Source organism: Lepidochelys kempii, chromosome 16 (assembly GCF_965140285.1).
Source record: "Lepidochelys kempii isolate rLepKem1 chromosome 16, rLepKem1.hap1, whole genome shotgun sequence".
Classification (NCBI taxonomy): domain Eukaryota; kingdom Metazoa; phylum Chordata; order Testudines; family Cheloniidae; genus Lepidochelys; species Lepidochelys kempii.
The window spans coordinates 4,493,650-4,519,689 of record NC_136395.1 but is presented as its reverse complement, the minus strand read 5'-3'; the positions used below and the strand labels follow the sequence as shown (position 1 = coordinate 4,519,689).

Sequence of the window (26,040 nt, the reverse complement as noted above, 5' to 3'; positions counted from 1 at the left end):
CACAAATGGCATCCTCTCTTACCCCCGAGTAGCCCCAAGAGAGATCTGAAGAGCTGTGAGGCAGAACTGGAGGTTCTGCCTTTCTTCCATGAATACCCTAATCAGCAGCTGTGAAAAGATGAACGAGGTTCATGGGCAAGGGTGAGAACATGGGAACAGCCCTCACCATTAGTTTTGGTGGAATAAAGTCATCTCCATCACACGCCATAGCTTCAAGTTCCTTCTCTGTTTCCCAGTTCAAGTCAAAGTCATCATCCAGAGCACAGCAGTAGTCCTGAAGATCATGGCCTGCCAGACAACAGCAGGACAGAAGCATTACACCAGGCACCAGGCCACAGAGCTTCTTGCATTCTCCACTCCTATCCTCCTGGCAGGGTGACTAACTTGTTCAATGTATCACACACCACCAGACTTACAACCTTCATTCCCAAAGTGACAGGTCACCACAGGGACCATTCCAAAGGGTTCAGTGCTTCACCCCCGACCTCGGGCCATTTAACCTGACCGATAATGACAGGGTCTCCCTGTGCTGCAACTGGGGGCTGCCTGCAGCATGCGCAGGCAGAGCCACGCTGGCCTGAATCTAGCTAGCAGGACTAAACATAGCAGGGAAGCCACGACAGCATGGGCTGCAGCGCAGCCTGGCCCAGCTCGTCTGGGACCCTGGGGAAGGACTCGGGGAACGAGCCCACGCTAGCGTCCATGCTGCTGCAACTTCACCGCTCTAGGTGCCCGAGCTAGCTCAATGGAAGCGAGTGTGGGGCTGTCTGCACATGCTGCAAGCCCACTCCTGACCGCGGTGCTGCCATACCCTGAGAAGGAGCAATAATGCCCAGAGCTCCCTTATTTCAGCGGCAGCTTGAGGGCCGTGCTCCCTGGGCGCTGCATTCAGTCACTCTGGAGTTACTCAGTCAGTGCTAGATTCAGCTCCCACATGCTACCCACATGGAGCTGGAATCCTGCGGTTCACGAAACCACGGAGTTTGAACTGGCATGTCGCAGGCAGGCTGTGGCAACGTGGCACCCCAGGATTCAGAGTTTCTTGGCAGGTCAAAGAAACTCATTGGACTTTTAGGCCCCACCAGACTGTAATGGTGCAGCCCTCTAAAGTCACCCAGCAGCTGTGCCCCGAAACCCCAGCGCTGCTACTAGAATCATAGAATCATAGAATCATAGAATATCAGGGTTGGAAGGGACCCCAGAAGGTCATCTAGTCCAACCCCCTGCTCGAAGCAGGACCAATTCCCAGTTAAATCATCCCAGCCAGGGCTTTGTCAAGCCCTGTCAAGCTTTGTTAAGAATCATCCTTCCATGGAGTGAGGGCTTGACTGGGGCTTGGCAGCACAGCAGTGCCGGCCTCGATCTGCTCCCATAAATCACTGCCTCATGTTGTCTGATGCTCCTTGGGGAAAACATACTTCAAAATCAAAATCAAATAATCGCACACGAAAGGCTAAGAATGGTTCCTGAAGCCACCGACTGAGGCAAGAGAGCCAAGCTGCCAGTGCTGGCCTGTGGGAGCCAGAGAGACAGTGACAGGTGCAGAGGAGAACATACCCCTTCTGAAATGCCCCCTTTCCATTAGTATCAGAGATGGCTGGGGAAGGGGTAGAATTCAGATTGCCTTGGAACAATCAAGTCATGTTTTGAACTTGGTCCTTCTAGCACTTTCCCCACCCACCCTCTCCCATGATGCCCTCTGGGTTTGGAGAGTTGGTTTCTTGCTTATTAGTTTAACGATTACACAATATGATCCACCCCTAGAACAGGAAGGCCCAGGCCTACCTGATCATGAGAATAACTCCTCCACCCTGGAATACGTCAGTAATCTATAGGAATCCAAGGGTTTGCAGTGGTTTCACCACATTCTGGACTATTTCTAACATGCTGAGACAAAACAACAGCCCCATTATAAAGGCAGGGAGAGGACACTGGGGATCCCTGGGGACATCTGCACCCAAGCATCTGATCCCCTATGCAGAGCGTTTACACAGTGTGGGCGGGGTTACCTATGTGAATCCTCTGCAGGGCCATGGGAGCCCAGGTCCCTCCAGGAGACCATCTCTGCTGTAAAACTTTAAATCCAGACTGTGCCAGCTGCGGAGCTGTTAACCAAAGACACATCTCAAGGGTCACCTCTCCTGTGCCCCGAGTTCCTGCCAGCCTGGGATAGGTAGGCACTAAGTGCGGGGCCCGCATGTGCCCCAGCCTGCCTCACTGCAATCGACTGACCCCTGGAGTGCTGACTTGTGTGAACATGGCAGTGCAGTGCCGTGGTTGGCCCTCATGGAACACGGGAAGTGGCGACAAGTCTATGGGCCACACTTTGCTGGGCACTCATTCTGCAACCAAAGAGCATCAGAGTAAGGCGACGTGTGCATATGTGGAGCGTTAACTATTTCGCTCTAATGAAAGGAAGCAATCACAGGGGGCAAGAACGATGGACAGTTCACTCCTAGGAGATTCCAGTCCATGCCTTGGTTGGCAGCTCTGGCCATGGGAAGAAGCTCAAAGGTCTCAGAACTCACTTTCTCGAGAGTCATGGAAGGAATCAGCTTTGATGGGAGTTGGGTCACTCCAAGACCTGCTGAAGCTTCTCTCTCGCCGCTCACCAAATGCTAGGATAAAACGAAACCAGGACATTAACAGACTCCAAAGCCACCGCTGCTCTGCCAGCAAAACAAAACACCCAGCAGGGTTCCATCAAAGCTAAAGATCACAAACACCCTTGCTTATTTGTTCTTCCATGTGACAAACAAGTGCCCAGCTTATGGATGATGGCATGCAGAGGTGTTAATTTCTGCACACAAGTGCGTGCTGGTGAGTGAGACATAGAAGAGGAATTTGGTAATCTGCCCCTAAATGTTATTGCCCAAACTTGAATTTATTAATTATAGTTCCAACATCTCCAGGCACATGCACTATAGAGTATGAGAAGATCCTTGTTATGTGTTGGGGTGTTTCCCAAGATGTGGGGGGCACACCTTTGGGAGAGATGTAAAGGACTAGCTGGGAGGTAGAGGGACACATATAAGCTTTGCAATTGTTCTGCAGCCTCAGCTTTCATTTTTAAAACATATCCCTTGAAAACATGACCTGAGTGTCATCCGCAATGTTGTTTGCCTGAGTCTGCAGAGAGCCTGAAACAACAGCTCTGAGATGAGGTGTTCCCAATGCATTTCAAAGGGCGCTAACACTGTTCATTATTACACTACTTGTCAAAGGAAGCGTCTAGACGGCTATTGGGGCGTGACTGCAGTTTGACATGACACACTCAGACTACTTTAATCTGGCTAGTTCAGGGGCCGAAGCGGAGGAGCACGGGCTGGACCCTGGGTAATCTCCCGGAGGCTTAGGCAGTCTCATACAGCCCACGCCAACATGCATGTTGCTGTAGCTTCACTCTTCCGGTAACCGAGCCAGGTTAAAGCTAGCTCAAGTATGTCAGCTCATGCGGCAACTACTCACCAGGACGGCATGTGACATGCCCTCAGTGTGGACAAAAGGAGGGGAAGGGTCATATTGGGAAGACAGCGCCCCCCGGAGTGATGGGTCATTCTCGGCAGGCCTTGGCCAGCAGCACAACAGCACCAAGAGGGAGCACAACTGGTATCACCTGCCTGAAGGGGAGCTCAGCTCTTGAGAGCTTAGTAAATCCTGGATGACTGTGTGCTGCGCACTCGATTCTTGCCCCAAAGGCAATGGCCTCCCTGGAGAAGCCCCCAGGAGAAAACTGGAGCAGGCCATCATGGGTGGCACACACATGCTGGGCTGAGAGCTGAGCTGCCCTTGCTGATAGGGCTTGTGGGCCGGGAGTAAACGGTTCACTGGCAAGAGAAAAATGTGGCAGTGTGACTGCAAAGGGCACCACTTCCCCAAGGATTGTCCAACGCTCCCCTCTGCTGCTGACTAGCTCACCAGCCCCTAAGACCAGCCATCTTTCATGGGGTTCCCCTCTTTTGCCTCCACCTCCTCCCTTCCACACATGGCCCATTTGGTCATGCTCCTCACATCTCTTTTCCTTCTGCATCCCTACCCATCTCACACCTCCCCATGAGGGGTTCTCCCTCTGGGTCCTGGTCTTGGAGGCAGCGAAAGAAGCAGGTGATTCCCGGAACCTGGGCTCAGCAGTGGCAACAGCTGGGAGGGTTGGTAGGAAAGCAGCCTTCTCTGTGGGGCAAGTGCTACTGGGCTCAGTGGTAGGGGAGAGGAGAGAGAAGGTACCATAGGGCTCAGCACCGGCAGAAGGGATGGTGGAAGAAAGCTGGAAAGCAACTCCCTCTGATTCTGGGGTGCGGGCGTTCGTGGGCCCCCACCACCATGGTGCGTATAAATGGCCTACTAGGAAAAAGGAGGGTGAAAGAAGGGGCCAGGGGTCTGTGCCCAACATCTGAGCTGCAACTCAGATTGCCTTGATAAGTGCAGAGGGAACTGCTGGCTGCAGGACAGGGTTCCAGCCCATACATTTGCCACCCCATCTGATGGCTGTCTTGTCACCAAGCCCTTCCCGTCACCCTCCAGGCCCCCTGGATGTAACTCTCTTTATTTAAGCACAAACTGTCACACTCCCCAGCTGCCAGAGCCCACTAGTCACACTACAGTGGCAGAGCTGGATTTTCCTCTTAGCTTAAATTCGGGCAGGCAGGAGGTGAGGGCGTCAGGTGGGGAGCGGGGAGCGGGATGGGAGGAGAGAGGTGGAAAAGGGACAGCTCAGCCCTGTGAAAACACAAAGCCTCCTGGGTTTGTAGCTGTGCCCCATGAAGCAGTGAGAAGCCTGGCAGCCCTCATTACCTGCAGCATGTCTCTCAGAGTGACTTAATTAGGGAGTCTAACCCTGCAGTGCAGTGCAGCCCTCTTACGTACCCATCTCTAGCATTAGCGCGTACAGGAGACATATGCACCTGTGTCCCACACAGAGCTGCGGACCCCTTCCTGACTGCCCCTGCACGGCCCTAACAACAACATGGACTCTGCACGCTGGGGCTCCTACCCAGGCAGGGGAAGGGGCCTATGTCACGTCACGCTGCCTGCTATGCTATGCAAACACAGTTAAAGGCCAGTGTCATACATGGGGGGAGGGATAGCTCAGAGGTTTGAGCATTGGCCTGCTAAACCTAGGGTTCTCAGTTCAATCCTTGAGGGGGCCATTTAGGGATCTGGGGCAAAACTTGGGGATTGGTCCTGCTTTGAGCAGGGGGTTGGACTAGATGACCTCCTGAGGTCCCTTCCAACCCTGATATTCTATGATACATTGGTGTGTATGGAGGCTTGGGAGACCAGCTGGCCTTCTCTTCTCTACACACAGCAGTGTGAGGGAGGAAAACCCCTTCCCAGCGCCTGTACCAGGTGCTTTCCAGTTCTCTGCTAACAACAGACAGCAAAACAATGACTAATTACAGAGGAATCTGGTTCCTCAGCACCTTTCTCCAGCCCCATGTCCCATCAGCATTAATCCTCTGCCTCCCACCTCCCGGCCACGCCTTGCAGCTTCTCACTCACTTTGTGCTTTCACCCGGCGGCTCCCCACCATGCGCAAATGCTTCCGAAAATTCCTGAAAGAAAAGGAACATAAACCCAGTGATCAGCGCTGGGGTCAGTAGCCAACTGGCCCGAGCAGTAGCAGCAGGGGGGGGTCCCCTTTTCCAGGCATTTAAGTGCAGTCACACACAGCAGAACTCCCAGAGCAACTCCAGCTACATTTGTTCAGTGGCCAGGGTGGGGCTCGTCTGCCAGCTGAGGGAAGCGGCTGTGTTCCCTTTCAATCCCGGTGCCACAGAGCTGCTGTGCATCAGCCATCCTCACACAGCTTCCTCTGGGCTGTTGCCTCCATTCTCCCTGAGTCACGTTTCCCCACCTATCTCCCCACAGCCCCAGAGCCCTTAGCTGGTAAAGGGCTCGAGGAGCTGCCAACTCTTCCCATCCACTTGGAAACCAAAGGCAGGTATTGCACTCCTCCCTGCCCCAGACACTGCAGCAGGAGTGCAGAGGTCCTCTTCACCCCCCATGCTCGCGCCATACTCACAGCTCTGTCCATTCCCAAAGCACATGTGGGGGTGCTTCCAGTGGTAACATTCACTGACATTAGTGACTTGAACGCTAGGCAGGTAGGTTTCTGCGCCGACCCCAGGGGCCTCTTCCGTCTTTAAATTCCACTCCAGGGTCAGGGCAGGTGGTGACAACCCCTCACTGGTCTGGATTGCCCCCAGAATGTGACAGTCATGAAGCAGGAAGGTTCCCTATGGGCAGGTGTTTTGCCTCTACTTGCTAATAGTGCCTCTCTCAGCATGTACCTTCCTGCTTGGGATTCACAGGCCAGGGGATGGGTGGGGATACAGAGAAAGCAGAGACCCCAGAGGTAAAGGATGCCACAGGATGGCATCTTGATACATGGCAACTTCCCCAAGGGGAAATCACCCCAGACTCAGTTCTACACGAATCAGACTTGAGTGTCAGCAGCTGCCCTGAGAGGATAGCTCCACAGCCCACGGCAGGGAGCCTCCCAGCACTGCATGATAGAGGGGCTCAGGCTAGCGCTCTTAATAGCTGTGTAGACAGCACTTTAAGCTACAGCTCGAGTGGGGGCTGAGTTTGGGAGCCCAGCCCCCTCCCCATGCTTCAGAGCTCAAGCCTCAGCTTGAGTCGCAACTTCAAGGCGCGGTCTACACAGCCATTGTCAGGGCTCTAGACCACTTCTATTGGCCCAGGTTGGGAGCTTGCTGCCGCGGTCTGTGTAAATACGCCCCGAGAGAGACCAAGGCTGAGGCCCAAACGCAGACGGAGCCCCAAGGGTATGCTGTGCCATCTCTAGGTTCCCCAAGACTGACACGGGCCCACTGAGGCTCTCACCTGCTCACCACAGTGAGCATGGAACAGTACGTCAGAGCTGGCTCCAAGGGGACTCAGCGGGTGTAATTCACACATGTGGGAGGGGGCAAAGAAAAGTCTCCATTCTACTTCAACTTGCTTCTCTGTCTGGCTCCTTGGTGTGTAAATTACTCTCATCTGGCACCTGGCAGGACTGATCAGCGTTACTGGGAGGTCACAATATTCACTATCCTAGGTCAGGCCACAGGTCCCTTTTAGATGGGTATCCAGTCCCCGGCTCTGACCTAGACTTGTGGCTTCCTAAACACATACTGCCCCTGGCTATTGTGCAGTGCTCTATATGGAGTGGGGGCAGGATTCCTTCCTGATCCCTGTGGCAACTGGCCAGTGCCTGGCCAGAGATGTCAGATCTGATTACACGTGAGATGTCAGTGTAACATGTCATTCTCAAAAGGAAATGGCCACATTTCTGGAAGGGAGCCCAGTAAAATGCAGCTTTCAAACCTACGTTGTACCAGGTTAATGCCCAAATGTTTGGCCTTCCCTGCCAGAGCTAACATGCACTTGAACCACTCAGTGCTAATCTCAACCACTCAGTCTGCTGTAACCAGCTGTGGCATTAGCAAAAACATTCCATCAAATGCTCAGCTCCCCTTGCAGGGTGGGCCCAGCCCCCTGGGAACAGGGCTTTGCAATATGATAGCATTCTCTCACTGTGCTGAAAACTACAAGGACAGCATGATCTGTCCCTAAGTGAGAGCTCTGGGCTGCGCTCCAGAGACATCCCCTGAGCAGTGCTGAGAGCAGCACTAACAGGCTCTTGTGGGAGCTATAGCCCACTCTCCAGAGCTGGAGGGAAGGTCACCATGACACAAAGCCCGTGGGAGATCAGGAGAGTAAATGTGGTAGTAAAAGGACCCCTTCTTCTGCCCCTCTAGAAAGAAATGCTCTGGAAAGGAGTGACATGATCCCACCTAGCTGCCTTCAAGGAAGCAGTCCGGGCCCCTCCACCCTTACTGACTTGTGCAAATGTGTCACTCTGTCTCGTGTCTGACCTCTGTCCTTATCCATAAGGAGCAGCCGAAGAGTCAAGGAGCAGCAGCATTTACCCTTGGAGGAGCGGAAGTCACCTGAGATATGATGAGCCCTACCCAGGCCTCGTGGTGTGGGCGCTTAGGGCGAATTATCAATACCTGCACTCACCAACACAACACAATCTGATCTTTTAACTTGTCAAAAATCTCTTCATCCATCCAAATGCAATAAGCAGCAGTTAAGTTAAAAATGGAAAGAGACGCTATTTGTTATTTCTCTTCCTAAATATAGCTGCCACTGCCAGCACCAACTTGCCACCACAGTCTCTACTGCCACAACTCCATACCCTGGGAGGCATTCCGTCCAACAGATTCTTGAGACAGATGCAGCCCATCCCAGGGTACAATTTCCTACACTACACAGCAGGCAGGTCTGTGTGGATTGAGGAATTTTCATAGAATCATAGAAGATCAGGGTTGGAAGAGACCTCAGGAGGTCATCTATTTCAACCCCCTGCTCCAAGCAGGACCAACACCAACTAAATCATCCCAGCCAGGGCTTTGTCAAGCTGGGCCTTAAAAACCTCTAAGGATGGAGATTCCACCACCACCCTAGGGAACCCATTCCAGTGCTTCACCACCCTCCTAGTGAAATAGTTTTTCCTAATATCCAACCTAGACCTCCCACACTGCAACTTGAGACCATTGATCCTTGTTCTGTCATCTGCCATCACTGAGAACAGCCGAGCTCCATCCTCTTTGGAACCCCCTTCAGGTAGTTGAAGGCTGCTATCAAATCCCCCCTCACCTTTTCTGCAGACTAAACAAGCCCAGTTCCCTCAGCCTCTCCTCATAAGTCATGTGCCCCAGCCCCCTAATAATTTTTGTTGCCCTCCACTGGACTCTCTCCAATTTTTCCACATCCTTCTTGTAGTGTGGGGCCCAAAACTGGACACAATACTCCAGATGTGGCCTCACCAGTGCCGAATAGAGGGGAATAATCACTTCCCTCAATCTGCTGGCAATGCTCTTACTAATGCAGCCCAATATGCTGTTAGCCTTCTTGGCAACAAAGGCACACTATTGAGTCATATCCAGCTTCTCGTCCACTGTAATCCCCAAAGTCCTTTTCTGCAGAACTGACACTTAGCCAGTCGTCCCCAGCCTGTAGCAGTGCATGGGATTCTTCCATACTAAGAGCAGAACCCTGCACTTATCCTTGTTGAACCTCCTCAGATTTCTTTTGGCCCAATCCTCTAATTTGTCTAGGTCAGTCTGGACCTTATCCCTACCTCTCCCCACAGCTTAGTGTCATCCGCGAACTTGCTGAGAGTGTAATCCATCCCATCATCCAGATCATTAATGAAGCCCCCAGGACTGACCCCTGGGAAACTCTGTTTGATATTGGCTGCCAGCTAGACATTGAGCCATTGATCACTACCCGCTGAGCCTGACGATCTAATCGCCTTTTATGATGAGATTACTGGTTCTGTGGATGAAGGGAAAGCAGTGGATGTATTGTTTCTTGACTTTAGCAAAGCTTTTGACATGGTCTCCCACAGTATTCTTGTCAGCAAGTTAAGGAAGTATGGGCTGGATGAATGCACTATAAGGTGGGTAGAAAGCTAGCTAGATCGTCGGGCTCAACGGGTAGTGATCAATGGCTCCATGTCTAGTTGGCAGCCGGTGTCAAGTGGAGTGCCCCAAGGGTCGGTCCTGGGGCCGGTTTTGTTCAATATCTTCATAAATGATCTGGAGGATGGTGTGGATTGCACTCTCAGCAAATTTGCGAATGATACTAAACTGGGAGGAGTGGTAGATACGCTGGAGGGGAGGGATAGGATACAGAAGGACCTAGACAAATTGGAGGATTGGGCCAAAAGAAATCTGATGAGGTTCAATAAGGATAAATGCAGGGTCCTGCACTTAGGATGGAAGAATCCAATGCACCGCTACAGACTAGGGACCGAATGGCTAGGCAGCAGTTCTGCGGAAAAGGACCTAGGGGTGACAGTGGACGAGAAGCTGGATATGAGTCAGCAGTGTGCCCTTGTTGCCAAGAAGGCCAATGGCATTTTGGGATGTATAAGTAGGGGCATAGCGAGCAGATCGAGGGACGTGATCGTTCCCCTCTATTCGACATTGGTGAGGCCTCATCTGGAGTACTGTGTCCAGTTTTGGGCCCCACATTACAAGAAGGATGTGGATAAATTGGAGAAAGTCCAGCGAAGGGCAACAAAAATGATTAGGGGTCTGGAACACATGACTTATGAGGAGAGGCTGAGGGAGCTGGGATTGTTTAGCCTGCAGAAGAGAAGAATGAGGGGGGATTTGATAGCTGCTTTCAACTACCTGAAAGGGGGTTCCAAAGAGGATGGCTCTAGACTGTTCTCAATGGTAGCAGATGACAGAACGAGGAGTAATGGTCTCAAGTTGCAGTGGGGGAGGTTTAGATTGGATATTAGGAAAAACTTTTTCACTAAGAGGGTGGTGAAACACTGGAATGCGTTACCTAGGGAGGTGGTAGAATCTCCTTCCTTAGAGGTTTTTAAGGTCAGGCTTGACAAAGCCCTGGCTGGGATGATTTAACTGGGAATTGGTCCTGCTTCGAGCAGGGGGTTGGACTAGATGACCTTCAGGGGTCCCTTCCAACCCTGATATTCTATGATTCTATGATTCTATGATTTAGCCAGCTTTCTATCCACCTTATAGTCCGTTCATCCAATCCATACTTTAACTTGCTGGCAAGAATACTGTGGGAGATTGTATCAAAAGCTTTGCTGAAATCAAGGCATATCACGTCCACCGCTTTCCCCATATCCGCAGTGCCCGTTATCTCATCATAGAAGGCAATCAGGTTGGTCAGGCATGACTTGTCCTTGGTGAATCCATGTTGACTGTTTCCAATCACCTTCCTCTCCTCCAAGTACTTCAAAATGGATTCCTTGAGGACCTGCTCCATGATTTTTCCAGGGACTGAGGTGAGGCTGACCAGTCTGTAGTTCCCTGGATTCCCCTTCTCTTTTTTAAAGATGGGCACTATATTTGCCTTTTTCCAATCATCCAGGACCTCCCCCAAACACCATGAGTTTTCAAAGATAATGGCCAATGGCCCTGCAATCACATCAGCCAGGTCCCTCAGCACTCTTGGATGCAGTGCACCCGGTCCTGTGGACTTGCGCATGTCCAGCTTTTCTAAATAGTCCTTAACCTGTTCGTTCACCACTAAGGGCTGCTCACCTCCTCCCCATGCTGTGCTGCCCAGTGCAGCAGGCTGGGAGCTGACCTTGTCTGTGAAGATCAAGGCAGAAAGAGCATTCTTCCATTTTTTCCACATCACCTCTCACTAGGTTGCCTCCCTCATTCAGTAAGGGGCCCACACTTTCCTTGACTTTCTTGTGTTGCTAACATACCTGTAGAAACCCTTCTTGTTCCCCTTCACATTCCTTGCTAGCTGCAACTCCAGGCGTGCTTTGGCCTTCCTGATTACACCCCTGCATGCTCAACCAATATCTTTATACTCCTCCCTAGTCATCTGTCCAAACTTCCACTTCTTGTAAGCTTCCTTTTTGAGTTTAAGTTCACCGAAGATTTCTCTGTTAAGCCGAGCTGGTCGCCTGCCATATTTGCGATTCTTTCTGCACATTGGGATGGTTTGTTCCTGTGCTTTCAATAAGGCTTTTTTACAGACCAGCTCTTCTGGACTAAGCCCGACAATCCTGACATTTACCTGTGCAACCACCACGGACCCCTCCAATCCCCTGCAGTTGCTGCCTGAGGCAGTCTCTAGCCCCAGGGCTCCACTGCACATGCCCCTGTAAACAGGGACGTACAATGCCAAGGTGCAAGTCCAGCAGCCGCGGCAGTGTTTTTGCCCATGCACCAGACGCATTTTCATGGTTAGTGCAATGCTGGAGCTCCCATCCTTACACCTCCTCCTGACAGTAGAAAGGACTCTGGAGTGAGCCTCTGAGATGGAGGAGGGTCTGGGATTGAATAGAGAGCCCCACTTTATGGCACTGACCCCTTAGTTCCGGGCAGGCAGCATAGTTAGCCGGGGAACTAAGAGCCAGAGAGAACCACAGGGGCCTGGCTATGTCCTGCAGCCTCAGTAATGAATCTACTTTATTCATTGCAACCAAATCCTCTCTCTTCTCCACCACAAGAGAGAATGCAAACTAACTTGGACCCCACAACCTGCCCTGATCCTTAGGGTCTGTGGGAGGTAAGGAGATGCATTGCATACTCCCACAAAGACCGCATCACTCTACCCTCCATTTACTCTCTCCTCTAACTACTCAGGGTAGGGCCCAGTAACCGAATTACCTGACCTCTGTGTACATCCATGGCTGGTGCACAGCTCAAATACTGCCAGGCTGGGTGAACAGTGATGACTCTCTCTTTTCTAACACAGAAATATCGCCATCTAGAGAACTCTCAGCCATCTCCTTTTTAAAGAAACACTGTCTAGTCATTTATAGGGTCTGTAATTGTCTCTCATTTCTCTCCATTGCTGATAAAAAAGAAAATTTTAGACACTAGAAAATGCCTTCTCTTCCCTGCCAATTTCTTCCTTTTGTGTTGCAGAAACATTGATTTTTTTTCTCCCTCTGTTTTGAATAGAACTGCAGTGAATATGGCTGTTTTTCACAGCTGTCATTAATTCAGAGTCTTATCCTGCCCATCCAGTTGCCAAAAATACACACGTGCTGGTGCATTTGTGACATTAGAAAGCTCAAAAACTGTAAATGGAAATGACTCGCTAGGCATTTAACTGGCCATCATCACACAGTTTCTGTAGCAATATAATTCATTGTATCTGTAAGTTATGCACCTACATTGTTACATATCTGAGCCTTAAGATCTTGTCTGTTTTGATTTGGAGCTTAAAGTACTTGACAGTGTCCCTTTAAGAAGACTGGAGACTGGCTAACTTGCTTACTACAGACTCATTGCCCTGCAGACTTTCAGCATGGCCACCTCTAGCATCCTCACTAAAACAGCAACACAGACAAGGGACAACCACGTTCAACATTATCAAGCGTCACTGATGACACCCGACGGGCCCACGCAACGCCAGGCAAGGTTACAGGAAAACAGGCCCTACCTCTGAATAACAGCTGCCGAATCATTTTCTCGTTTCCGTCTCTTCCTCTCTGCGTAGCCCCTGAATGCCCTGGGAAACCATTTTAAGCCATTAACCAACTACACAGCTTTGAACTGAAGATGACATGAAACAGACAGACAGAGAGAGCAAGCTCTCACCAGACAACAGAGAGAGAGAGGCATGACCCTCCCAACACAACAGGCTGGCTCTGCGGAAGAGACCCAGGCCGCATGGAACCACACAGAAGTCAGAGACTGGCTGAGAGGAGACCATCAAACCATTGTGTACTGGTTATTTACAAAAAGAAAAGGAGTACTTGTGGCACCTTAGAGACTAACCAATTTATTAGAGCATGAGCTTTCGTGAGCTACAGCTCACTTCATCAAATGCATCTGATGAAGTGAGCTGTAGCTCACGAAAGCTCATGCTCTAATAAATTGGTTAGTCTCTAAGGTGCCACAAGTACTCCTTTTCTTTTTGCGAATACAGACTAACACGGCTGTTACTCTGAAACCTGGTTATTTACAGTTATTACAGGAGGCTGGGAAGGTGGCTGCTCCCAAAGCTAGCACAAGGATACCCAAAGTATGGCCTGCAAAATGGCTGACACTAGCCCTCACTCTTAACATGGAGATTTGGACCTTAGAGACTACAGATCCAGCATGCAACACCCAGGGGTGCTGGAACAATTTGTAGGGGGCGGGGGGTGCTGAGAGCCACTGAACTAAACTGTAAACCCTCTGTATGATGGAATCCACTTCAAGCCAGAGGGTGAGGCAGCTCCCCCGAGCACCCCTAGATCTAGCACCTATAGCAACACCTGTTCTTGCCTGGATCAAGTTAGGACAGAGCATGCTGGGACCTGTAGTCTCCATGTTAGAGATGAGGGTGACTGAAATCTGTTCTATTTAGGCATCCAGGTGCAGCCATCAATCATCTGGCAAGCTGACCATGCAGCCTTAAAGCAGGGGAATCCCTAGAGAAAAATGAGATGGTGGGGGGTTCTGTCCAAGAGGTCAACAAACAAGGAAACAGAAACAAAGGCGGTACTTACGAGATGCTAGAGATCCCAGGAGAACCAGAGAAAGGAAAAGAGAAGAGACGTGCATTAGTGCTCAGCCACTGCTGGGCATTCTGCATATTGAATCCTCATTAGAGAGGGGCAAATGTTTCTGAGGGATGGGAGGAAATGGCCTCTTCAAAAGATCTCCAAGTCAGAGCCTGATTGTGAAATCTGGACTCTTGGAGACAGCACGTGACCTAGTCACCCCTGAACTGGCAGGGAAGAGTAAAATCGGGCCCAGCCAAGACCACCACATTCCCCTGGAGCCAGAACCATGCAGGGGAAACCCCCCATGCTCTGGGAGCAACAAGTCCCAGGTGGTGCCTTCCGCGCCTTCGCTATGTGGGCTGCAGAGAGGAGCCAGCCAGAGCCCCCAGCTGGTCAGTCGCCGGCAGAAGCAGCCGAAGCAGGGACCTTTGGACATTCTGAGAACTTCTGTGGGTTTGCCCAGACTGTCCCTGCCCTGTGCTGATTGGACGTTTGCTCCAACTGCCTTCCCTCACAGTCTCTTCACTCCACACCTGCCCCTCTTCTCCGCTCAAGGACCCTCTCGGCCTCTTCTCTTCCCTTTTCTTTCCAGTAACTGATCCCCTCATATGTCAACCCACCAAAAAATAAACCATGGCACTGCCATGCCATTTGCCATCATGTGATGGGTCAATCTGCCAGTGTGCTCTGTCCCTTCCCTGCCCAGTGTCTGCCTGGTGTGTTTAGAATTGTCAGCTCTGTCTGCTACTCTCGATACAGCACCTAGCATAATGGGGCCCCTTTCTTGGTTGGTCCTTAGGCAGTACTACAATAAACACATTAAATCATAGAATATCAGGGTTGGAAGGGACCTCAGGAGGTCATCTAGTCCAACCCCCTGCTCAAAGCAGGACCAATCCCCAATTTTTGCCCCAGATCCCTATATGGCCCCCTCAAGGATTGAACGCACAACCCTGGGTTTAGCAGGCCAATGTTCAAACCACTGAGCTATCCCTCCCTGCAATAAATAATAATAAAAATTAAGGCCCATAGGATGTGCTTACACCAGTGTGACACGTGAATGTGACCCATTGGGCTCAAGTGGCCGCTTCCCCACAAAGGGACGAAGGCATGTCCTGGCTTGCAGCGTTTATATTCTCCAGAGGAAGGCCAACATGGCTGTACTATAAATCTCACAGGTTACAGGAGCAGACAATGTGCGTATTACTCTAACACCACCGTCCTTGGAAATGGAGCCTGGGGACTCAGAGACATCTCTGGGATCTCCTTGGGTTTAAGGAACAGAGTTGAATACCCAGACATTTTAATCAACATAGCGCCACGCTTCCTTGGGTCCTTTCCAGAAAGGGTCCTTAAAGTAGCTTTCCTCACAGAAAGATGATTGATTCAGACTCTCACAGCTCCATTTCTAGGGTTCTGTTTTCAGAAAAGCTCGGAGGGGTCCCTTCTGACTCTCAGAAGTCTAACCATTCCCATGTCACGTAGCGAAGATGACTGGAGACAGTGGAGGATGCTCCCAGGGGCAGAGGAAATGCCTGCTTGCTTTGTGGGCATTTTGGTTTATTAGAGTAAGTCTGTGAAAAACAGCTTATTGCAAATATTTATCAATTGCTATTTGCAAACAGTGAAGTGAGAATCCATGAAATTAGCCTCTAAGACAGCACACTGGGGCTCCTTAAACCTGCCTATCTCTATCTATCTACCTATCTATCTAAGCTATTTCTAACATGCCCAGCCTGCCTGTGGCAGCAGCATTAGATGGCAGGTGGTGCTGAGGGGTTCCACGTGCCCTGCCTTCTCAGCCGTTAGAAGGGTCATGAAGGACGAGAAGGGCAAAGAAGCTGTATGAGGACAGGAGCATAGCAAAGGTGGCAGACACAGAATGAAGAAGCTCATACTCATCCCCTGGGATGAGTCTAGCATGCCAAAAAATGCGATCTGAACCCACCCACGGCTCTTAACCAGAACCTGCCAACCAGCTCTGATCAGGAAGTGTTTCCCCTGTGTAGGCTCATATGCCAGGCAAACGATGCAGGGCCCAGTTCAGGTGGTGGGTGAAAACAGTTCTCTGGTCCAGACCTCTTCCATACCTCAGCAACTCGTTCCTCCTGTACTGACCCTACTCCTCACCACTTCCTTGGGCATCTACCTGCCATCAGAGAGCTGGCCCCTGACATTTCTGATGTGGCTTCAGGAACATCCCAGGAAATGGCTTCTTTTCAGAGCTGGAATTAACCCCTCAGTACCGAGGTGGAGAAAGGATCAGGGTGCAAGGACGGGGCATGGGCAGGCATGCTTAATGATTAGAGTTGGGAGTCAGGGATCAGAGCCAGAGCCATAATCGGGGTCAAGCCAAGGGTTGGAGCCAGGGTTGGGAGCCAGGGGTGTGGCATAGGAGCAGGGACCTGGAGCGAGGCATGAAAGCAGGAACCAGGGGGAAATGCAGATGTGGGATAAGGACGGCAGGAATCAGGAACAGCCAGGAAGGCAGGCTCAGGAGTTAGGCCAATAGGTAGAGTTGTAGCGACTGGCAGCCAGCCAGGAATTCACCTAGTTGCTCAGACATCTTCCTGTGCCTCCTCCTGGTTAGTGTAGAGCATCCAGGCCAATCGGTGGGGCTGGACATCTCCTCCCAAACAGGAGCTTTGTAGGTGGAGCCCTTGGTGAGCTAGAGCTCCAGCTCCACTAGACCCTTTTCCAGTGAGATGCTGAGTTGCAGCAGTACTCTGAGCGCAGCCTGCATTCAAAACCCATGATCCCTCACATGGCCCCTCGCCCACCCCAGGTAGCAGTGAGACAGGTTTCCAGGGGCAATTTTTGTGGAAGGCATTGACCAGGTCAGGGGCATGGATGTTCTCCGCCAGTTCCCAGGAACTTTCTTCAGGATTGCAGCCTTTCCAGTCCACAAGATACCAGAGTCTCCCCACATCTGATTCTGGCCTCAAGCATCTCGTGGACAATATACTCATAGTGGCATTGAACACGTATGGGGGGGGGCGCGTAGAGTGAGGATCGATGAGGGAATGGGTCCTGAATGTAGGGTTTCAGAAGAGATACAGGAAACTAGGTGTATTCAGAGGGAATGTGTTAAATTGAGTGATGTGACTGGATTAATTTGCAGGTGAGCTCAGTAAAAGCCAAGGAAGTGGAAGTCCAATTTTCTAGATAGCCTTCCGTGTGCAGGTTTTTCATTAAGAGCCACATCCTCTGGCCTACTGAAAACACAGGCCCTCCTGTCATCAACAGTCCCATATTATTTGTAGCTCTTGGCATCTTCCAGGTGAACATTTAGGTAATCTTGGGTTTGACATTTCTGTTGTACCCAATCCAGGGTTGCTGGGTTTGAGAAGTTGTGGTAGCTCCAGGTAAAACTGAGGGTGGAACCCACAGTTTGAAAATAAAGGGCTTTGTTCTCTAGAGCGGTGTTCTGCATTATGTACGTGAACTCTGAACATAACAGCATTTCAGCAAGGACCAGACATTCCGGTGGAAGTTTATGTAGCATTGAAGATACTGCTTCAGGATCTGGTTGGTTCTGTTTGACAGTTGTCTGGGGGTGATGGGCAGAGGAGAGACAGGAGCAGATGCCCAAAATCTGGAGAGCTTCTTGCCAGAAGCAGGAAATAAATTGAGTACCATGGTTAGAGATGATGTGCTCTGGGAGGCCCTGGAGGCAGACAACTTGATCCACCCAGAGCTGGGAGGCTTCCTGGGAAACGGTAGACCAATGCAGGGGACAAAAGGAGCCATCTTTGTGAAGTAGTCCATGACTATTGGAACAGTCATGAACCCACTGGACCCTGGTAGTTCTACTGCAAAATCTGGGGCAATGACTTCTAGGGGCCAGGTGGAGTCTCGAGGGTTGAAAGAGTCTGAGGGGATTATTGTGTGGTATCTTGGAGTGGATGCGAGTTGTCACATGCTTGTAGGGTTGTAGTCCTCAGAGGTCCAGGGGGAATGTATATATGACCTTTCACATAAGTTACCCCACCTTGGACATTGTGGGGTTCCCTAATTATGGCTGACCCTGATTGTGTGAGGGTTAAACAGGTCTTGGCGGGGAGCCAGGCACAGAAAGTTATGAGATTTGAGGATGCAGGAAGTTTTAGGGTTTGAGCCCTTTGGATCAGTATAACATTTTCCCTTCTGGGACAGGGCATTGACCTTGCTATTTTTGGGTCCTGTACAATAGGAGATTACAGAAGCACAAAAAGAATAAGGCCCACTGACGTTGTTGGTAGAGGGCCTTAGCCCTCTGCAAATAGTCCAGGTTCTTATGATCAGTGTACACCTGGACAGGGTACCGGTCCCCTTCTAGATAAGTGGTGCCACTCTTCAAAGGCAGACTGACCTACCAAGATTTCTTTCTCCAAAATTTCATAATTTTGCTCCATGTGTGACTTTCCTGGACTGAAAGTTGAGGACCATGTCTTTGGGATAGCACTGCTCCTATGGCCAGGTTGGAAGCATCATTTCTATTATGATGGCTTGCGCGGTATCAGGGTTGACCAATAAATGAGTGATGGTAAATGCAAGTTTTAATTGCTCAAAGGCCTGCTGGGCCTCGGGAGACCAGAGGAACCTAGTGTTTTTGCAGAGCAGAGTCATGAAAGGGGCAATCCATTTGAAAACCTTGGGATGAACTGCCAATAGATGTTTACAGCCCCAGAAAACACCGTAGGACTCAAATGTACCATGTGCTGCCCATGCGAAGACTGCCTTTACCTTGAACAGGTCCATTTCAGTATCAGTGGGGGATTGGATGAACCCCTGGAATTCTTTGGGGGGACTATCAAAGTGCAATTTTCTAGTTTAGCATAGAGGCCATGTTAGTGCAGCCTCTTCAGGATGGAACGGATGTACATGATGTGTTGTTCAGCATTGTCTGAAAAAATGTGTGTGTCATCCAGGTGAGCTACCACACATTGGCCCAGAATGTCCTGGAGTACGTCATTAATAAAATGTTGGAACATCGCAGGCATGCTTGTCAAACCACAGGGCACCACGAGATAGTCAAAGTGACTATAACAGATTTGAAAGGCAGTCTTCCATTCATTCCCAGCTCTAACATATGCCAGATTATATTCTCCCCAGAGGCCTAGCTTTGTGTACACCCAAGCAGTGCTCATGTAGTCCATTAGCTTGGGGATCAGTGGTAATGGAGATTGGTTTCTAATAATAAACGGATTCAGCCTCCAATAATCCATGCCTCGTCAGAAGCGACCACCTTTTAAATGCATGAGGTGGATTTATGAATAAACCCACGGCTAGGTTCTCCTAAAAGATAGCTGTGCAGAGCATATGGTTAGAGTTCAGACTTGGCATGTGTATGCCTGAACAGAACTCTTACCCTGGGCAATCACAGTCTCTGTGCTGGAGAAAGGTGTCTGCGTCTTTTTTTCTCATTGTAATCACTGTATTTGGGTTGGAGTTAAGGACTGGGATCCGCAGGGAAAGTTCTGTTTGCTGCCCATTTCCTGCGGTCAAGCAGTGCTGCTGGTAGAATTCTGAGAGAAAGCTGACTTTTAGTTCATGCCAGTGGATAAGGGGGTTGTGGAGAGCCAGCCATGAGATGCCCAGGATCAGAGGGAAGTGCTGGGAATGGATGGCACTGAACGGTAAGATCTCTCAATGCCTGTGGATAGGAACTTCGAGAGGGACAGTTTCGGTGGCCACTGGCATGGAGGATAAGACGGACCTGTCAGTTATTGCTACTAGGTCTGGACCACAGGGCAATCTGTAGTGACCTGGCGGCTTCTGCATTGATAAAGTTGTCTGCTGCACCCAAGTCAAAGAGGGCCCACAGCAGAGGAAGTGGTTGAGGGTGTCGCGGGATTTGTAACTCACGTGGTACTTGTGGGTACAGTGCCAGGCGCCAGGAGCCAGCACACATTCCTGTCAGGACCCCAGTTCAGGGATCAGGGGACCATTCTGCCAGGTGCCCAAGCTAGCCATCTTCACTTAGCCTGGGCTGGCTTGTTTCACAGATTGCTTCAGTCTCGGTTCCTCATGGGGCAACTGGAGATAGCACGGCCCAGCTTGACACAGTGGCATCACTTGCCATGCCTCTCTTCAGGGGTGAGTTGCCAGTGCACCAGGTCTACTTGGTCTAGAGAATACTTAGTCCTGCCATGAGTGCAAGGGACTGGACTAGATGATCTCTGGAGGTCACTTCCAGTCCTATGATTCTGTAACTCTACTTGCATGCATTCAACTGGCAGAGCAGAATCCAAAGGGGAGGGGAGGTGTGGTTGGAGCTGTCAAAAATGGTTGATATTGCCTACTGGAGGGCATCCCAGTTTGACAAAGGACTGCTGGCTACCAACAGGGTGGAGGCCCAATCCAACGCCTCCCCAGTCAGCAGGCTGACCACCTGGCCCACCTTGGCCTTGTCAGAAGAGTATGTCTGCGGATGAAGCAAGAACAAGAGCTCATGAAGTTCAGGAAGCCTCGAGATTTGGAGCAGTTCCCATCAAAGCACTCAGGCAGTGGAAGAGCAGGTCCCAGCCTGGGTGACAGCACAGCCAGGGGGACCCCGAAGCACAGGATTCTCTGCTTGGAGTTGATGGGCTTGCTCCCACAAGGCCTGATTCTCAGCAACCAGCTGCAAGTTCTATGCCTGCAATGCTCAGTTGCCTGTCCGGAGGCAGATCGCCTGCTTGTGCAGCACGGATGGCTCCGGGGGTCTGAGAAACTTCCGTAGGTCCATCCTCAGCTGGGCCCACTAGGGGGAGTGGATAGTGGCCTGAGCAAGCTGTCAGGACTGGGATAATGGGCGGCCAGGCGTAATGGATAGAGGTGGGAGCCAGGAACCGAACAGGCTGTCAGAGACAGAGTCAGAAGACAAGCCAAGGGTTGAAGTTGGAGTAAGAGTCAGGGGATGAGCTTGAGCTAAGCCAAGTGTCAGAGCTGGAGTTGGTAGCTGGGCCTAGGGCACAGGAGCAGGGACCTGGAGCAAGTCAGGAAAGCAGAAACCGCGGGTAGATGGGGATCTGGGATGAGGAGGGCAGGAACTGGCGGGAAAGCAGGGCTCAGAAGACAGGCTAGTAAGCTGGGTCCATGCTGGTAGCTAGCTTTGGATTCACCTAGTTACTCAGGCAACTTCCTGTGCCTCCTTCTGGCTTCAGTAGTGTGTCCAGGCCATTTGGTGACGCTGGACATCTCCCCTAATCAGGAGCTTTGTAGCTGGAGCCCTTGGTGAGCTACAGCTCCACTAGACCCCTTCTCCATGGGCTCTGGTGAGCTGCCAGGTGGCAACCGTGGTCTGAGCACTGCCTATGGACCGGGTTTGAGACCTGCAATCCCTCACATAGAGAGGGGGAGAAATGGAGAGAAGAGGGAGCAATGGAGAGGGAAGAGAAGGGGACAGTGAAGATGGGGAATGCGCAGGAGGAGAGGGAGAAGAGCATTAGAGTGGGGAAAAGGCTCCCTCAGTTTCCCTCTCCATCACATGTCACTGTCACTGGAATACTCTTGTTATTTCAGCCTAATGGGAAACACTTCAGGGATTTCATTAAGGAAAGAAAAATGTTCCTGTCAATGGCCTTGATGGGAGCCAATTCCAGCTCTACTCGGCCTCCCAGTGGCAATTTCCTCCCAACACACAATAGTCTGGGGGCACCTGAGCCCAAGTGCAGGCGGGAAGGGAACAAAGCTGCTCCTAGTTCAGATCAGATCTCTCCACTCTGGTTAGTTTAAGTCTTTGTCTCTCTTGCTCATTCGCAGGCCTCGTGCCAGTGCTGTGGAACCCAGGGCCTCCCCCAGCAGTGACAAGAGCAAAAGCCACCTAGTCCCATGGCCTCAGCTGAGGTAGCAGCAGCAAAAGAAGCAACTGAGAAGTGCCTGGGCTGATACTCCTGCAGGAATAACATCACCGACAGCTCTCTCCACAGGCCACAAGCCAGGGTGTGTTGCCCACACATTAAGCAGAGGAAGCACATCATAAATTAGAGAGCTAATCAAGAAAGAAGTTAACCAAGGGGGGAATGAATGAGTCAGAGGGCGCGTCTACACTACCACTTAAGTCAATCTAACTTACATTGCTCAGGAGTGGGAAAAAGACACCCTCCCCCAAACCTAGCTTCTGCCTCTGGCCAAGGTGGAGTAATTATGCCGACGGGTGCTATAGTAGACCTAGTATAGTAGATCTAACGTAGACCTAACCTGAGTAAACAAGGGAGAGCGAATGAGTGACTGAAGTAGTGAACGAGCCTGAATAAGCAAGTAAGGGAAGACGGGAGAAAAAAAAGGACTGCGTTATGGTCTAGCTCCACACTCACCGCCCTGCCCACACAAACACACCATTGTGCCAGCCACAGAACTTGGCTGTCTGAAGCTTTGACACCCTCCGACGCTGTCGTGCACGGGCCCACCCTAACTATGAGAAAAAAGATCGGTGCAGCAACAGCCATTCCACTTACGCTTGCACAGTTGTAGTAGCAGTTTGAAAACTGAAGAGGTTCTCCTTGGGGAACCAGGTCCGTATGGGAACATCACCTGGAAGAGACAGAGCTAACACTGAGTGTCCACCAGACATAAATGGGTTTCACACAGATGTAGTTAGTGATGGGGACATCTTCCAAAACAGTCTCCCACTGCACTTCTTCTCAACAACCAAATATGCTTGAAGGCTGGCAATTTCTTTCCATTCATAGGAAAGAATCCTGAACACAATTTGCTACTTCTTCCATGCCAATAGAAATTATCTTTTACCTTCTGTAGTAATGTGAAAGACCAGCTGAGCTTGAAATACACATGAGCCTCACCAGTACTGTGCCCTGTGCTAAATGGGACACTAGAGATGTTTGTGCATGTGTGTCGGTTTGTGCACATGTAACTGCCATGTACTTTATGGACTGGACTGTACCTTCTCCAATGTGTTTGCCTAATGTGTTACTCTGAAGGGAAGCTATCCTAGGGAGACAGATGCCTCTTGAGATAGGAAAACTGGGAAGCAATGTCACCAGTTCTAGGCCATGTATATCTGGATTGTCCCCCCTTTAGAATTCAAATGGAACATTCGATAGGAAGACTGGAGGCACCCGAGACACCCCAGAACTCATTTGGCCCCCTCTGTGTATAAACTATCCTGCATCAACCAATGGCTGCTTTTTTCCCAGCTCCCTTGCAACAGGACATCAATCTCCACATCATTGCTAATGACGAAGAGCTTGAACAAAATCATTACTGAGCATTGAGTCTGCTTGTCCCAGACACACAAACAGAAACCAATGCAAAATGGAGCACAGATCTTAAACAGTTTATATCTGTTTGTGATCCTTAAACCCACAGCCATCAGGTGGGGTCCTGAATTCCTGCCTATCCCACGATTAGATGAAGAGCTCCTACTGAGTAGATGCCTCAGGGACTGGTAGTGTGATGGACTGTCATTATGCTATGGAGGCTTTCAGCTTGAGGTCACTGGTTCAGATTCAAACCAGGAAAACAGTCAATACCATCTGACAACAGGTCCTGGAATAGCCTGGATGAAGGGAACTGCTAGTCTCCATCTACTTCCCGGTAAACAGGTGTCCACATCACAAAAGACATTAATTGCCCCCACCGGTCCCCAGCCTCAGCAGAGAGAGTGAACAGGAGGATTGAGCTATACTTTCACTCCTAAGAATAGTTCCAGTATGTCAGGTTGAGGAGCAGTGGCATCCAGGAAGTGTCTGCTATCCTTGCTTGGTAATTAGAGAGTGGATTTCAGACTCCAAGGCTCATCTGGCAGGGTAAACTTTTTGTTTATAAGCATGAAGTTCTCCTTTTCTTAAAGCAGGTCATAATCCACCCAATCTGAGAGTTGCAGTGTAAACTGAGAGTTGTAAATATCAATCTAACCAAAAAACAACAGCGGTGCAGTGCTTCCTGGAGTTTAATGACCAGTTGCTATAAGCAGATGACCTAAATTGCAGCTGATGGATCCACTTAATTATTAACCCCCACAAAATGACTCTAGTCAGTGCAGTTGTTGCTACTGTACGGTGAAAATTGGAGGATGGTCATAGGCATAGGGAATTATTTAGGGGTGATGTTGTCTGAATTGGCAATGATGTCCTCAGGGAACGGATGGGTAGGATCCCCTGGGGGACTAACATGAAGGGGAAAGGAGTCCAGGAGAGCTGGCTGTATTTCAAGGAATCCCTGTTGAGGTTACAGGGACAAACCATCCCGATGTGTCGAAAGAATAGTAAATATGGCAGGTGACCAGCTTGGCTTAACGGTGAAATCCTAGCGGATCTTAAACATAAAAAAGAAGCTTACAAGAAGTGGAAGGTTGGACATATGACCAGGGAAGAGTATAAAAATATTGCTCGGGCATGTAGGAATGAAATCTGGAGGGCCAAATCACACCATGAGCTGCAGCTAGCGAGAGATGTTAAGAGTAACAAGAACGGTTTCTTCAGGTATGTTGGCAACAAGAAGAAAGCCAAGGAAAGTGTGGGCCCCTTACTGAATGAGGGAGGCAACCTAGTAACAGAGGATGTGGAAAAAGCTAATGTACTCAATGCTTTTTTTGCCTCTGTCTTCATGAACAAGGTCAGCTCCCAGACTGCTGCGCTGGGCATCACAACATGGGGAATAGATGGCCAGCCCTCTGTGGAGAAAGAGGTGGTTAGGGACTATTTAGAAAAGCTGGACGTGCACAAGTCCATGGGGCCGGACGAGTTGCATCCGAGAGTGCTAAAGGAACTGGCGGCTGTGATTGCAGAGCCATTGGCCATTATCTTTGAAAACTCGTGGCGAACGGGGGAAGTCCCGGATGACTGGAAAAAGTAGGGCCCATCTTTAAAAAAGGGAAGGAGGAGGATCCTGGGAACTACCGGCCAGTCAGCTTCACTTCAGTCCCCGGAAAAATCATGGAGCAGGTCCTCAAAGAATCAATCCTGAAGCACTTACATGAGAGGAAAGTGATCAGGAACAGTCAGCATGGATTCACCAAGGGAAGGTCATGCCTGACTAATCTAATCGGCTTCTATGATGAGATTACTCGTTCTGTGGATGAAGGGAAAGCAGTGGATGTATTGTTTCTTGACTTTAGCAAAGCTTTTGACACAGTCTCCCACAGTATTCTTGTCAGCAAGTTAAAGAAGTATGAGCTGGATGAATGCACTATAAGGTGGGTAGAAAGTTGGCTAGATCATCGGGCTCAATGGGTAGTGATCAATGGCTCCATGTCTAGTTGGCAGCTGGTGTCAAGTGGAGTGCCCCAGGGGTCGGTCCTGGGGCCGGTTTTGTTCAATATCTTCATAAATGATCTGGAGGATGGTGTGGATTGCACTCTCAGCAAATTTGCGAATGATACTAAACTGGGAGGAGTGGTAGATATACTGGAGGGTAGGGATAGGATACAGAGGGACCTAGACAAATGGGAGGATTGGGCCAAAAGAAATCTGATGAGGTTCAATAAGGATAAGTGCAGGGTCCTGCACTTAGGATGGAAGAACCCAATGCACAGCTACAGACTAGGGACCGAATGGCTAGGCAGCAGTTCTGCGGAAAAGGACCTAGGGGTGACAGTGGACGAGAAGCTGGATATGAGTCAACAGTGTGCCCTTGTTGCCAAGAAGGCCAACGGCATTTGGGGATGTATAAGTAGGGGCATTGCCAGCAGATCGAGGGACATGATCATTCCCCTCTATTCGACATTGGTGAGGCCTCATCTGGAGTACTGTGTCCAGTTTTGGGCCCCACATTACAAGAAGGATGTGGATAAATTGGAAAGAGTCCAGCGAAGGGCAACAAAAATGATTAGGGGTCTGGAACACATGACTTATGAGGAGAGGCTGAGGGAACTGGGATTGTTTAGCCTGCAGAAGAGAAGAATGAGGGGGGATTTGATAGCTGCTTTCAACTACCTGAGAGGTGGTTCCAGAGAGGATGGTTCTAGACTATTCTCAGTGGTAGAAGAGGACAGGACAAGGAGTAATGGTCTCAAGTTGCAGTGGGGGAGGTTTCGGTTGGATATTAGGAAAAACTTTTTCACTAGGAGGGTGGTGAAACACTGGAATGCGTTGCCTAGT

The 26,040-nt window shown here is 50.3% G+C and overlaps 1 protein-coding gene across 1 annotated transcript in view; it reads right to left on the bottom strand.

Annotated features, from left to right (window-relative positions):
* The window catches only part of NSMF (NMDA receptor synaptonuclear signaling and neuronal migration factor), an 83,522-nt gene that overhangs the window by 14,319 nt on the left and 43,163 nt on the right, over nucleotides 1-26,040 (bottom strand). The window contains exons 4-7 of the mRNA XM_073314110.2: nucleotides 22,438-22,513; nucleotides 5,500-5,552; nucleotides 2,529-2,618; nucleotides 167-288 (exon numbers count right to left, since the gene is read on the bottom strand). Coding sequence (XP_073170211.1) covers nucleotides 167-288; nucleotides 2,529-2,618; nucleotides 5,500-5,552; nucleotides 22,438-22,513 — 341 coding nt within the window. The remainder of the gene's footprint in view (nucleotides 1-166; nucleotides 289-2,528; nucleotides 2,619-5,499; nucleotides 5,553-22,437; nucleotides 22,514-26,040) is intronic.